The 15902-nt window shown below is 42.0% G+C and overlaps 1 protein-coding gene across 2 annotated transcripts; it reads right to left on the bottom strand.

The window, feature by feature from the left end:
- Positions 1-563: 563 nt before the first annotated feature.
- si:ch73-347e22.4 lies at positions 564-15610 on the bottom strand. 2 transcript variants are annotated; one of them, XM_036952548.1, is made up of 5 exons: positions 15480-15610; positions 13869-13924; positions 9339-9488; positions 9171-9233; positions 564-6868 (listed from the first exon to the last, which is right to left on the bottom strand). In XM_036952548.1, the coding sequence occupies exon 5, from the start codon at positions 6627-6629 to the stop codon at positions 684-686; it is 5946 nt and encodes a 1981-aa protein (XP_036808443.1). In that variant the 5' UTR covers positions 6630-6868; positions 9171-9233; positions 9339-9488; positions 13869-13924; positions 15480-15610; the 3' UTR covers positions 564-683. The 2 variants fall into 2 exon arrangements, with proteins under 2 accessions (XP_036808443.1, XP_021427442.2); XM_021571767.2 differs by having other exon boundaries at positions 564-9233.
- Positions 15611-15902: the final 292 nt, after the last annotated feature.

Below are 15902 nucleotides of genomic sequence, written 5' to 3' on the forward strand. Positions count from 1 at the left end.
GCCTGAATGACAAGAATCACATCTGGAGGAAATCTGGCACCATCCATATGGTGAATCATGGCGGTGGCAGCGTCATGCTGTGGGGTTGTTTTTCAGCGGGAAGGGACTGGGAGACTAGTCAGGATCAAGGGAAAGATGATCGGAGCAAAGTACAGTGAGATCCTTGATGAAAACCTGATCCAGAACGCTCAGGACCTTATATTGGAAGAACCTTCACCCCAACAGGACGGCCCTAAGCACACAGCCAAGACAACACAGGAGTGGCTTTGGGACAAGTCTCTGAATATCCTTGAGTGACCCAGCCAGAGCCCAGACTTGAACCCGATAGAACATCTCTGGAGAGACCTGAAAATAGCTGTGCAGCGACGCTCCCCATCCAACCTGACAGAGTATGAGAGGATCTGCAAAGAAAAATGGGAGAAACTCCCCAAATACAGGTGTGCCAAGCTTGTAGTGTCATACCCAAGAAGACTCAAGGCTGTAACCACTGCCAAAGGTGCTTCAACAAAGTACGAGTAAAAGGTCTGAATACTTGTAAATGTGATATTTCATATATTTTTTTATACATTTGCAAAAATACATTTTAGAATAAGGCTGTAACGTAACAAAATTTGGAAAAAGTAAATCGGTCTGAATACTTTCCGATGCAAATGTCCATTAGTGGAATTTTTTTTTATTGATTTTCACTTCACCCCCCTGGCATGATGTAAGTAATGCTCATGTAGCTCTGAGACGTCACTAAATCTTACCCAACAATCAGCACACTCAAAGCCAATCCGCTGTTTTTTGCCCCTTGATATCACAAATGTTGTTGAGGCTCTAAAGAAAGCATCATCATTACCCTTAGACTTTTTCCATCTTTGAGGTGGTACATTCTGATGACCGTTATCCAAGGGACATGGTGGTTCATGGGTCGGCATGTGTGGGGTGTCTGTTTTTGGCATACATTGAGTAGGTTCATAAATAAGGACACATGAGGGGCATGAGCACTGAGGTAGATCCGAGTTGTTTGCCTCACAACAATTATTGCTAGGGCTGGTTCGCCCTTCATGTTCAAGGGACACAGTGTTACAGGGCGAGTCGTGGACTGAGGATAAGCTAAAGTTTAGAATCTCTTGGGGCTCTTCTTCTGTGTCCGAAACAATGACCGGTGGCTGTGAGGATATTTTAGGGACAACATAGAGACGATCAGGGTGAGGATACCTATACATGTTCCTTTTCTTTGACAGAAGAAGACTAGGTACTGTCGTAGGGGATAGAGGGGTGACTCTCGCTCTTGGTTTGTTTGAGAGCTTGGAGGTCAGGGAAGCAGAAACTACATTTGCTGAACTGCTATATGTTTTCTTCCCCCCTATAAGATGGCAAACCTGGTGGGCTTGGAGCAAGTCTGTGGTTGTAAATCTTGCATTACATTTTCTACAGTGATAGGGAAATCGAAGTGGTTCCAATGGCCCTTCAGGGAGAGGGATAACAGGGCGGGCTTTGTGAGCCTTCAAGTGATTCTTTAAGGCTAGGTAACTAGGAAATGGGAGCTTGCAAGGGAGACAATAGTGCGAGCTAGCAGCTCTGTGTAACAGACGATGTCTCTCCAAATTTCTGAAACTGGTGAAACCCTTTTCACACGTGTCACATTTCAGGCTTTCACACGGCTGGTGATTTTCGCACAGATGGGTATTTAAGTCTTCTTCCGTGATATAGGTTTTGGGACATAACGGACAAACATAGGGTCTCTGCGCTGCATGTTCCTGCATGTGCTCCCTATAGGAGCCTAAGAAGCGAAACTCTAAATTGCACTGAGTGCATGAGAAGCTACAGCGTTTTTCTCTGTGTCGTCCCCGATGCAACCAGAGCTTATTCCACCGGTTAAAGGATTTTCCACATTGTCCACGGGGATATCTGTCACAAGGAGCATGGGTCTGAAAACGAGAGTGAAAACCTGAAGGCTGTTGAACCACACGTACTGAATTACAACTCATTACAGAGGGGGACAATATGGCAGAACTTGCACACGTGGCGTTTGAGGGAGAAGGTCGATTTATCTCTAACCCATTACCTGGGATCTGGCAAGCAGGTTTGGGGTTTTGTGGAAGCACATCAGAGGAATACTCCTCCATAGTTTCCAGAGGTGGCAGGGGCTCAGGCTCCTTGCATTTAGGATGTTGGTCATCAGTAGATAACATTTCCTGATTATCATTGTACAGAAAATCAATTTCAGTCACATGCATCGGATTTTGCAGAGATTGGGGTTCATGCCAGACCTCTGACAAGGACGAATTGCATGCCCTCTCCTCTCCACTTGATTTGCAGCACACTTTACAATGAACACGTAATTCAGGAACCTCATACCGTTGTCCACAGATCTCACAAAGGTTTGGCTTGTTATTAGTGTGCGTTTGCAGATGAAGAATGTACTGACACCAGCGACGATTAAGTTGTTTGCAAATCTGACATTTAAAGTACATCGGGGTATTAATCTGCCCATCAGCCCTTTGCTCCACCAGGAACCCCTCAATGTCAACCTTGTTTCCATCTCCTTCATCTCTAGCCTCAAAACACACTTTGGAGACTTGATGTGTGCGCAAGGATGAGAAGTCGCTAAAGGCCTGACCACAGTGGTTACAGAAGAAAGGCATCTCTCCTGAGTGCATATGAGAGTGGGTTTTGAGCTCCCTAAGCAGAACAAAGCCTTTTCCACACACAGAGCAAGCATACGGTTTAACAGGCCAGTGTGTTTTTTCATGTGCATTGAAACTTGAGAACGTGATAAACATCTTGCCACAGACTTTGCAGGTGAAACGCCTCACTCCACTGTGTGTTTGTAGGTGCAGCTTCAATGTGGCCTTACTGAAAAAATATTTTAAACAAGTGGAGCATCTAAGGAATTTCCTGCCGTTAAGAGTGACTGGGGACTCTATGTAATCAGTGTACGGGTGAATCTGGATTTCTTTGTCTCTTCTTGTTTTAGTAATCAAGCTGAACCTCTTGGTACCCTTCATGTGGATCTTGAAATGATCAATCAAGTCATCTTTATTTGGAGACTGAGTGATGCAACATGGGCATTGAATGGGCCCATGTTGTTTGTGGATGTTTGAGTGTGATTTGAGTTTGGCGAGATGAGCAAAGCTCTTGCCGCACTTCTGGCAACTGTAAGGCTTCTCACCTGTGTGAATGCGCTTGTGAATTGTGTATGCGGTTATGTGACGGAATGAGCGACTGCAGAAATGGCATGACATAGGTTTCCTTGTCTTAAAATTGTGTAGGAGTACACTTGAATGCTGCAATTTAGCACAAGCTGTTAGGGGCTGATCGCCACAGTTGATCTGCTTCTCCACACAAACTCGATTGTAGTTCGTTACTGCTTTCACATGCGCTCTACATTCTTTCTCTTGTTCAACACTTTCCAATGTGTCATTTTCTGTTAACGAATTACAGAGGCTAGAGTTGAATGAGAGTCCAGTGTTGTCAATGGAAGACTGAACAAACACATCAAGCGTACCGCCGCAGTTCACTTTGGAGAGAGGTCGTTTGGATTTCACTTTTGTAGCCCATCCAGTTTTATTTCTCCTGCGTCTCTTCTTCACGCCAGTCACTTTATGAAGTAATTTTGCGAGAGGGGTTGTTAATAATGGGGTAGACTCAACTTGCTGGATTCCTTGTGTCGCCCCTGCATCAACAGAGAAAATAGTTTCCGAAGTTTCGATTTCTTGCACTGAAATACTGCGGGAATTAGTCACAATTGGGAAGAAAACGTTGCTGGACACATCAGTGATCTCCCATATGTCGCCTTGCTGTTGTTTAAGAACAAGGTCTTCATTCTTCATTGCCACGGATGCTCTAGTGTGCCTCCTTGAAGTTGTTGACATTGGGTTGAATTTGTGCATTTTCCCTCCCTTAGAAGTTCCCATTGATTTGCAGCTCTGTGTCTTGTTCACGGAAAGTTTTCTGCTAGTGTTTGACTTCTGCTGTTCACATGACCGCTGTTTTGCCATTCTCATCACGGTACTTTTCTTGAATGGCCGACCTCGTTTCTTTTTCAGTGCTGCTATGGTGGTCTGTAAATCTAGCCACACCATCTCTTTTACCACTGATGTGGCCACTGTCTGTTCTTCTGTAATTGCCTTGGATTTGATCTTACCCTTGTTCTTCACCCTCTGAGTCCCTAGTAAGGATGAGTCCGGTATTTCAGATCTATCACTAAGATCTTTAAGATTTAGAACATTTATATCTGCATTAACAAAATCAGCACTGCTGCGGTCAACTTTTCGTTTTCTGTGTTTTTCTGATATATTGCTGAGACACAGAGACATTTCTTCTGGGGACATATTCATGCATTGCTGGTCACTGGGGATGTTGGGGGTGGATGCAATTTTTTGCACTCTTTTACCCTTGGCAATACGACCACCCTTTTTATGTTTGGGAATTACAGCACTGATTGGGTCTATCACAATAGATATAGAGTCCCCTGCTTCATCTATAGGGACTTGTAAAACTAATTTGTCATCTGCTAATGCATTGCCATCTTTCACCTTCACATTGTCTGTTTGGAGAATTTTGCCTTTCTTCCCTTTGCCGTTCTTTTCTTTTCCCCTATTTTCTAGACTTTTCTCTTCCTCAATTAGTTCCTCTTTTACAAATGCTGATAAGAATTTAACACACACTTTGTCGTCATCTGTGATATTCTTATCAATACCTGTTCTTTTTGGTCTCTGAGACTTTTTCTTCTTAGGAGGCCTCCCTATTTTATGCGGCCTTTTATCTGTACAAAGAGAACTCACTAATTCAGTAATCTGTCCTTGTGCTGCAGTTGAGGACACGGTTGTTGATACAGGACTGGTAGGTTGATTAGTGAGATGTGATGGAACTGATAAAATTGCTTGATCTTGCATCAAGTCAGTTGTGATATGTGAATTAGATTTGGAGGTCCGTCTGGAATGTCTGACATTGGATATTGGATGGTTTGATCCAGTATTTCCATTACTCGCTTTGGAGCCTTTAGGAGTATCAAGAATATTCTGAACCTGGTCCACATGTGTGAAAGGGGTAGCCATTTCAGAATATCTATATTCCACTCCAAGAGATGGTTTTGAACTTGGTGGGGTTGGAGTTTCAGTGATCTTTGAGCTTTGCTTGGACAGTATTTTCCTTTTCCTGCATGTTTTTGGCTTATTTGTCATTTCCATTTCTGGCATGATATGCTCTATTCCTGATTCTGTCTTTGCCGCCGATACTAGCAAAGAAACTTGTTGTGAATCATTGTGGTCATGCTGTTTTAGCTGGCTATCTGAAGTAGTAGATTCTACTTGTTCTGGTTTGGAAACACTGCTGTCCTCTTCTTTTACCTTCTTTCTTGGCCCCTTACGTTGATGTGGTTTGTGGGCCGCTGTTTCCAAATGATCACCGGTCACTGATATCACTGCTTCCTTTTCATGCTTTCCTACACATTTATTGTTTTTTACATCTCCCTTTCCTCCTTTCTCTGCTTGGGTAAAGAGGGAAGGCATTTCAAGACATCCATTTTCTGCTCCAATAGAAGGATCTGAAGTTATTACAGCAGCTTTCTTAGCATTTTTAAATAGTTTCCCTTTACTGCATGCTTTTGACTTCATTTTTGTTGACATTTTGGGTTTGGCATGTTTCAAGCCTGATTTTGTCAGAAAATAATATTGAGGTAACGTACAATGGTTATGCTGTTCGAACAGGTTATCCGAGGAGAGAAATTCTGTTTGGTCCAATGCAGAAATATTACTGGTCTCTTCTTTAAACTTTTTTTGTTGTCCATTAGGTTTAAGTGGTTTGTGGAGATCCTCAATCAGGGAGTCTATCACTGCTTCCACTTGTCTTATTCGATCAGGAAATCTATGTTCCACTACAAGGGATGGATCCAGAGTTGATGTAGAAACATTGCTGGCCTCTTCTTGTAACTTTTTTTGATGATCCTTATGTTTAAGCAGTTTGTGGAGATTCTCATTCACTGAGTCAATCAATGCTTCCTCTTCTCTCCCTTGATCCATTTCAGGACTTTTATGTTCCACTCCAAGGGAAGGATCCAGAGATGACACCTGTGCTTTTTCAGCTTTTTGTGAAGATCTTTTTCTTTCTTTACAAATATTGGAATTCTTCTTAACTGTTGACACATGCATTGTGTCAGATGTAGGAACTGAAGTTTGCATAGCTGCTTTCTTAGGATTTTTTGAATAGCTTTTGCAGGTAAGTTGGTCTTTCATTAATGTTTTTGACTTATTTTTTGTTGACGTTTTGGGTATTGCATGTTTCAAGCCTGATTTTGTCTCTCCGGATGACATAAAATAAGATTGAGGTAATGTACTATGGTTATGCTGTTCCAACAGGTTATCCGAGGCAGAAAAGGTGGTTGGTTTTAATGGAGCAACATTACTGGCGTCTTTTTTGTGGAGATCCTCCATCACGGACTCTATCACTGCTTCCATTTGTCTTATATGATCCACTTGTGGCACATCAGGAGTTCTATGTTCCACTCCAAGTGAAGGATTCAGAGTTAATGCAAGAACATTGCTAGCCTTTTCTTTGATATTTTTTCTATGACTCACATGTTTCAGTGGTTTGTGGAGATCCTCAATTACGGACTCTATCACTGCTTCCACTTGTCTCATTTGATCCACATGTGGCACATCATGACATCTATGTTCCACTCCAAGGGAAGGATCCAGAGATGGCACCTGTGCTTTCTCAACTTTCGGTGAAGTTTTTTTTATTTCCTTACACGTCTTTGGATTTTTCTTCCTAACCGTTCTAGGTGTCAGGTATAATGTGTCAGATTGTGTCTTAATCTTTGATGGCAGTAAAGGCGTTTCCTGAGATGCACTGTGACTTTGCACCTGCAACTGGCAATCTGAAACAGGAAGGACAGTTTCATCAGATAATAGGACAGCTGCCTTTTCTGTACCTTTTTTATTTTTAACCTCACGCTTCCGTGTGTTCTGGGATTGTGGCACAGTTGGGGCTGAAGTCTTGGAATACACCTCATCCCTATTAGTTTGGGTATGTATATCTCCCTGAGGAATTCCATTTGTACACAGCAATTCTGATACACCACAAGTTCCAGGCACCCGTTTGTATTTTCTTTTGGATCCAATGTCTTTCTTTGCTTCTTTACCATTCCCTGTAGAGACAATCTCAGCAAGGGCCTTGGAAACTACTGCAAATATTGGAGGATGTTGGACTGCAGTGGTCATGTGTTTGTTAACTTTTGTGTTTTTCTTCGGGGGTTTCCCGCATCTGTGGCTTTCCTGTTGAGGGAAAATCTCTGCACTACATAAAATAATTGGAGAGACCGTTGAGGAGATAAGAGTTGTGTCCTCTGATTTGAGTTCAATGAGATTGGATGGAACTGATAAAACTGATTGGGCGAGCGTGTGTGTGAGGACTTGCATCTTTTGAACAGTTTTTGGGGTAGTTTTACATGTTCTGTTGGATCTTCTTGAGGGGCTTGTAGGTGAATTTGATGCCAAGGTTTCTGTGTCAGTCTTTTCCTTCTTTACTTTTGACTTTAGGGGGTGATATGCAGGGAATGTTGGAACACACTCTTTAGGCATGCCACTATTCTCTGGATCATTAGTTCTGCCTTCCTGTGCTATCGCTACCAGCTTATCCATTTTAAACAACCTATTTTTCTTGAATGGTCGACCAGCTTTCCGCTTCAATTTGAGCACATCCTCAATACTCTTTAGTCTTGAGAGCTCTTGAGTTCTTGGAGTCATTTCCCCCTGGTTTCCTACAGCTGATATGTTAGCAGTTACATTATCTTTGATTTCCCTCTTCATGTCACTTCGTGCCCCCGGATCTTTTTGAGTGATAGACAAGTCAAAGCATTTTGACATTATACCAGGACTTTTAATACTCCCTTCTGTAAAATTTTTGGTGGGAGGTTCTCTTTTTTGGTGTTCCTTCACATTGTTCGTTACATCCAAGACAGAAGTGTCTGACAAGTACTTGGGCTCCATTTTTATATCTGATGACTGCAGTGGAGTCTCATCTTGAGAGAGTCCCAAATTATTTTTTTCTTGGTGAGTAGCATTGCTACTCTGTGACTGGGGGGTGAAGAGGCTGCTCGGATTCATTCTGTTTCTTTTGAATGCCTGAGTTCTTCTATTTCCTCCTTTGGATATCATCGTTTTATTTCTTCCAGTTCTCTTTTGTACTTTCAATGCATTCTCAGATGGCACCAAGGTGTTGTGTGTCAGAGCTTGTTCTATAGGAGAATATTGACCCTTTGTGACAGTGGTCAATTTCAGCGCCGACACTTCTGTTATTTTGAATTCTTCTTTTTGTGTGGTCTTTGAAGTTTTCTGTATCCTGGAGGGTTGGTTCAATTCCATAGAAATACTTGGTCCAGCTATTGGAGATGCAGAAATTATGTCATCTGAATGTGCAATAGTAAGGTGGTTTGAAGAATCAGATGTTGAATTGCATCCAAACCATGTGTCACTTGAGGTAGTTGGGGGAAACATTTCATTTTTCTTTTTCTTCTCTTTTGTTTGTTTGCGTGAGGGTGTTAGAGTATCCTTATGGTGGGTCACCCCGTGTATTTCTGTGGCATCGGAATACCGTTCTTGGCCAATTGCTAAAAGTTTAGCCATTTTCACTAGAGTTTTCTTCTTATATGGCCGACCAGCTTTTCGCTTTTGTTGCTTTTCCATCACAGGCAAAAGGGTATTAATGGACATTTTCTCTTTTCCTTTCTTGGTATCTGCAAGTGGTAACGTTTGATGGGAAACATCAGCATAGGTCTTCTCATCCACTACCTCTCTTGAATATCGTGCGTGGTCACTTAGAGAAGAGGCTGATAGCCCTTGAGTCACAGCAATCTTCTCTGTGGGTGAAAGTGTGACATTTCCCTTTATGTTTTTTGACAGACTGCTTGAAAAGGGGGGGGAAGAAACTATAGTGCCAACCTCCACTGCAGCAGAATCTCTCCCTCTGATCTTTTTTACATCAAATCCAGAAGACAAAATACATATTTCCTGAACATTTGTTAGGCCCACAGGGCATGATCTTTCTGAGAAAGAAGGACACTTATCGTGGGTGACTTCTGTTGCCCTCCTCTCTGTCGCCTTTCGTTGAAGATCTTGAGCCATGATCTTTGAATGACTGTGGATGTCCGAAAAAGGAGCAGAGCCTTCATCATTCTTCACCTTAAATGCTGTCATGCTCTTATATGTCTTGTCAGTCAGGATCTCTTCTCCCACTTCTGTTCCCTTTTGACAAAACATTTGAATGAAAACAAATAAGTGATTGTTATGGAGGTTGGAATAAGGTCTCAAAAACATCAATTGGAATACATTTCTGTTTGTATGGCCCACCTTGTGTTCAGTGATTTGCTGACATGAACAGCTTGGTAAATGTCTAGCTGCATCTGTTTTGTAGTCTCCTGCTTCCTCTATGCTGTCCCAACTTTCCTCCATGTTGTCAAAGGCTTCCAGGAGAACTTGGTCAATAAGTTCATCTGCAACCTTCATATGACAAACAAATATAACATACATTGTCCACTATTTTCCAAACAGAGAAACACAACCACTTACAGGGCATTCGGAAAGTATTCAGACATTTTCCACATTGTTACATTACAGACTTAATCTAAAATTGATTTCAAATATTTAAAAAAAAGTCCAAATCAATCTACACAAATACCCCATAATGACAAAGTGGAAACTTATTTACATAAGTATTCAGGCCCTTTGCTATGAAACTCAAAATTGAGCCTAGGTGCATCCTGTTTCAATTGATCATCCTTGAGATCTTTCTACAACTTGAGTCCACCGGTGTTAAATTCAATTGATTGGACATGATTTGGAAGGGCAAACACCTGTCTGTATAAGGTACCATCATTTGACAGTGCGTGTCCGAACAAAAACCATGCCATGGGGTCAATGAAATTGTCCGTAGAGCTCCGAGACAGGATTGTGCCGAGGCACGGATCTGGGGAAGGGTACCAAATAATGTCTGCAGCATTCAAGGTCCCGAAGAACACTCCATCTTTCTTAAACGGAAGAAGTTTGGAACCACCAAGACTCTTCCTAGAGCTGGCCGCCCGTCCAAACTGAGCAATCGGGGGAGAAGGGCCTTGGTCAGGGAGGTGACCAAGAACCCGATGGTCACTCTGACAGAGCTCTAGAGTTCCTCTGTGGAGATGGGAGAACCTTCCAGAAGAACAAACATCTCTGCAGCACTCCACCAATCAGGCCTTTATGGTAGAGTGGCCAGAAGGAAGCCACTCTTCAGTAAAAGGCACATGACAGCCCACTTAGAGTTTACCAAAAGGCACCTAAAGGACTCAGATCATGAGAAACAAGATTCTCTGGTCTGATGAAACCATGATTGAACTCTCTGGCCTGAATGCCAAGCGTCAAATCTGGAGGAAACCTGGCACCATCCCTATGGTGAAGCATGGTGGTGGCAGCGTCATGCTGTGGGGATGTTTTTCAGTGGCAGGGACTGGGAGACTAGTCAGCATCGAGGGAAGATGAACGGAGCAAAGTACAGAGAGATCCTTGATGAAAGCCTGCTCCAGAGCGCTCAGGTCCTCAGACTGGGGTGAAAGTTCAACTTCCAACATTCAGAGGTGGAAACTTTCCGTGGGAAATATATGCTAAATAATAATACAATGTAGATGTTTTTTTTAATATATTGGATATGTTTACCATATCATATGGAAACATAAACCTTTTACCTTATCATAAGACATAATTGCAAATTATTAAATTCTTCCAATATATATTAAAAAAAAGTTTTAAAATTGAACTTTAATTAAATGAGTTGACTCTTCACATGGGATGATTTCACTGAACAACAAAATAAAGGGAATATTGAATGATCCCCAAAGATCCATTGCATCTCCCAAAAATGTTTTCAACATACATCTGTAAAATGATAGTTTCTACACTAAAGCTTTGGTTGTCATCCTCTCAGGCTTCCATGTCTTCTCCCTGGACATCCTCAATGTCCACCTCTTAAACATCAGAGTCTGAGGCCTCATCTTCACTGTCACTTTCCAACCTTGTTGAGGATGGCTCATTGTCAGGCTCAAACAGACTCAAATTTTTCCAGATGGCCACCAAACCCCTTGTATTGGTCAGCCTGTTGTGTGCTTTGGTGTGTGTGTTCCCAAACAAGGACCAGTTGCGCTCTGAGGCAGCTGATGTTGGTAGGATTTGGAGGATAATGGAGGCAACAGCAGAAAGAGCCTCAGATTGCCAAAGTCCCTTCCACCAGGTAGCTGATGAGATATGTTGGCACGACTGCCATATCGCTTCTACACCCCAAAGCCCTTGCTTGGAAGTGAACTTCACCAACCTTGCCCTCATCCAGAACAAGGTGGTGAGACACGGTAGGGATGACACCATAGGCCTTGTTGATCTCTGCACCAGACAGGATGCTCTTGCCAACATGCTTGGGGTCCAACATGTACTCTGCTGTGTGTATCGGCTTCAAGTCTTCACGCTTTTTGATGTATTTCAGAACTGCAGTTTCCTCTGCTTGGAGCAACAGTGAAGTGGGCAGGGCAGTACGGATTTATTCTCTTACATCTACAAGCAGAGTCTGAACATCAGACAGGAAGGAATTGTCTCCCTCAATCCGTGGAATGGCTACTGCTATTGGTTTCAGGAGTTTCAGGCTGCTTACCACTCTCTCCCAAAATACATCATCCAGGAGGATCCTCTTGATGGGGCTGTCCATATCGGCAGACTGGGATATGGCCATTTCTTGGAGAGACTCTTTCTCCTCCAGGAGACTGTCAAACGTGATAACACCACCCCAACAGGTGTTGCTGGGCAGCTTCAATGTGGTGCTCTCATTCTTCTCACTTTGCTTGGTGAGGTAGACTGGTGCTATAACTTGATGACCCTTCACATACCTAGCCATTTCATTGGCTCTCTTGTAGAGTGTATACATTTTTTTCAGTGCCATGATGTCCTTGAGGAGCAGATTCATTGCATGAGCAGCACAGACAATGGGTGTTGTGAGGGTAGGACTCCTCCACTTTAGACCAAGCAGACTTCATGTTCGCAGCAGTCTGTCACCAGTGCAAATACCTTCTGTGGTCCAAGGTCATTGATGACTGCCTTCAGCTCATCTGCAATGTAGAGACCGGTGTCTGTTGTCCCTTGTGTCTGTGCTCTTGTAGAATACTGGTTGAGGGGTGGAGATGTAGTTAATTATTCTTTGCCCTCGAACATTCAACCACCCATCAGAGATGATTGCAATACAGTCTGCTTTCTCTATGATTTGCTTGACCTTCACTTGAACTCTGATGAACTCTGCATCCAGCAAATTAGTAGAAAAGGCATGTCTGATTGGAGGGATGTATGCTGGGAGAAGAACATTCAGAAATCTCTTCCAATACACATTGCCTATGAGCATCCGAGGTGAACTAGTTGCATACACAGCTCGAGCAAGACATTCATCAGCATCTCTGACTATGTTCCTCCATTGAGTCAAAAAAACTTCTGATTCCAGGAGGACCATGAGCTGTTGCCATCGATAAGGTGCCTGATTCATAATTTTCACCTCAAATAGAAGTAGAGGGACTTTTGTGAGAGGTTGCTTGTTGTGAGCGCTGAGGGAACTTTATGCACTTGGCCAGATGATTCTGCATCTTTATTGCATTCTTCACATATCATTTGGCACAGTATTTGCAAATGTACACAGCTTTTCCTTCTACATTAGCTGCAGTGAAATGCCTCCACACATCAGATTGTGCCCGTAGCATTTTCCTGTAAAGATTTGAAAAAAATGAGTAAAAAACTAAAAAATACAATTCCATGTACAGATAAATGGCTAAGCAGTTAGATTAAACAATTCCTTTGTAAGATAAATGTTTTAAAATTAAACATGTATAGAAACAGGTGAATTAACACTCAGTTATAGCAGGCTCAAGCAAGCTAAAAACCACATGGTAGCAAAAACTAGCTAGCAGAAATTGTTAACAAGTTAGAAATGATTTAAACACACGTTGCTGTAGGCTACTATTTACCAGTTAACAACAAAGCATGTATGTCATATAAAATATATTCACCCCACCCAGTATTGTAATCAGAACTTACCAGAAAGCATGTAGTCCTTGGCTCAGACAGTGTAGTAGTGTGGGCTCAATAACATCTCCTTAGTGAGCAAGATCTTGAGAATCAGCTTTACATGTGATGGAAGAATGCACTGTGCATGCAGAGGGTTGCAATTCCATAGAATTGGGGATAGTTAAACCAAAATATGCCACAGGACCTAGAATTGCCTTATGTGTATCCCACTAAAAAGGTTCACTGTTATAAGCTAAATTGTTTGAGGAATTTAAGCAAAATTCCCTAAATTCCTGGGCTAAACATTCCATGGAAAATTTCCCTGAAAGTTTCCCACCCTTTGCAACCCTACCCAGCCAGAGCCCGGACTTGAACCTGATCGAACATCTCTGGAGAGACCTGAAAATAGCTGTGCAGCGACATTCCCCATCCAACCTGACAGAGCATGAGAGGACCTGCAGAAAATAATGGGAGAAAGTCCCCAAATACAGGTGTGTCCAGCTTGTAGCGTCATACCCAAGAAGACTTGAGACTGTAATCGCTGCCAAAGATGCTTCAACAAAGTACTGAGTAAATGTACAATCATTTTGAAAAACCTGTTTTTGCTTTGTCATAATGGGGTATTGTGTGTAGATTGATGAGGGGAAAAAAATATTTAATCAAAAGTCTTGGGGTCTGAATACTTTCCGAATGCATTGTATAGGAGTAGCACTTATATCAGTGCTATTGTATGGGGGGAAAATGGAACATTGGCAATGGCATCATGATTAAAATAGCCTTCTAGGCTACATCATTTATAAAAATATGAAATGTACTCACTGCAGATCATATCCAGACTCCTTCAGTTATCCTGGTTGCTCCTTGGTTGGCTATTGCTTAAATATAAGAATAAATACATTATTATATAACATTTGTAAATGCTGTAACTTTTGTTGTAGAATGTCTGATATAATATATCAAATAATGTGACGTTAGTACAGTAATGTAGCCCAAAAGCCGGCAGATGCCATTATTGAGTAGTTTCATTTTACCGTGCAAAGGGAATTTATGCAACTGGCTATACACCCATATCTCCATGAACCGGTTCGTACATAAAACATTCTCCATTCAGGCTGCAAAGGCGTCAATTTCCTCCTTAACTCAAATGAATGGCGAGAAGGCAGAAAAATGTATGAAACACCATTTTTACCCACCATGCTACAGTGGCTAATGCTAGTCCCAGATGTTGCGTATCGCGTTCAGCCAATCAGGTTGCCGTAGTCTGTATTTTCACTACTGCCAGTGATAGTTTCCAAACACTACTGTGGACAGGGACTAGCAATAGCCATGCCACTGTAGTATGGTGGTGGAAAATTGTGTTTCATAAAGAAAGTATGCATATTTTCCCCATTATTTTACACCTTCTCGCAATAAAGGAGGAAATTGACACCTTTGCAGCCGGAATGGAGAATGTTTCATGTACGACGAACCAGTCCACAGGGCCACGTGTGTATAACCCGTTGCATAGATTCCCTTCGGACAGTAAGGTGAAACGACTAAATAGCACCATCTGCCGGCCTTTGGGCTAGGCTACATATAATGCAGCAAAAAAAAGTGGGATTTAATAATTTTGAACCAAATTTACCCTTGCACATTCCTAAATGTAAAGTCCATGAAACACATGCATGCTCCTGACAACAACAAACAGTCCATATTATTGTACATATTGATTTTGTGAGTGCACACTTCTCTGATTAAAAACCTCTTAATTAAAAGTAACAAAATGTAATTGAAAATGTAATTTACGTAATCCCCAAAAGTAATTATTTATCATGAGAGGGCTATAAACAATAACTAGTAATGCTGCATACACCAAGAAAGGTTAAAATCTCACATTTCTGGTAAAAAATAGTTATAAATTGCTGAGGTGTAGTCACTTTTGAGGACACAAGCTCAAGTACACAGTAGAAATATTAAATAGTAAGGCTTGAAATTACGTATTTTTCTAAATACAGTATAATCAATTTATAAAACCACTAACTTTAAGAATCCACCTTGCTTATAACTGTAAATACATAGTTGCATATTTAGTGTCTGAGAATTAGCATATTTTCTGAAGATCTCTTGATCAAAACGTCTGCCCCCATCGCTGTTAATGTCTCGCAGAGCTCCAGCCTGGCTACCTGAACTCGTCTTTTATCTCATCATTAACACTTCGGGATTTTGGCAATGATTCCCTTTATATAGTTCCCCCGAGTCAGATGAACTCGTGGATACCATTGTCATGTATCTGTGTCCAGTATGAAGGAAGTTAGCAGTAGTTTAACGTGCTAATGCTAACTAGCGATGACTGAAAGTCTACGGGAACCTAGACTTCCCGTCAACGCGCTAACGCAGGGATACCGTTACCATACAGCCCTCCCCCCGTTTCGTATGCATGGATGCACGTACCATTAGATAGACCAGTGAACTCCTGAAGTCTCTGATTTGCAGAATTACAGCAAAATCACGAAGTCGAGACAAATTGTAGCAACACTGTCAAAGACGTCCATTTCGACGGGCTTCTTCTTCTTTGGTATTATGGCGGTCCGCAAACAAATTTTAGGTGCATGCCGCCACCTACTGTATTGGCTGTGTATCAGCCTACTATTCTGTATAATGAATTCATTACACTTTGCCCTACCAATTTACCCTACACCCATTAAAAACCTCACAGCTATTCCACTACTTTGGCCCTATCTGATCCTACACCAGCCTGGGAGGACGGGACACCTTCAAAACACCTTAAATCTTATGGAGTAAAATCTCATATACCCACGTACTTCTCTGCAACTGCCACCACAACATGTATCCTAAGTGAATCCTCAGTCATTC

This window comes from Oncorhynchus mykiss, chromosome 18 (genome assembly GCF_013265735.2).
Source record: "Oncorhynchus mykiss isolate Arlee chromosome 18, USDA_OmykA_1.1, whole genome shotgun sequence".
NCBI classification, from domain to species: Eukaryota; Metazoa; Chordata; class Actinopteri; order Salmoniformes; family Salmonidae; genus Oncorhynchus; species Oncorhynchus mykiss.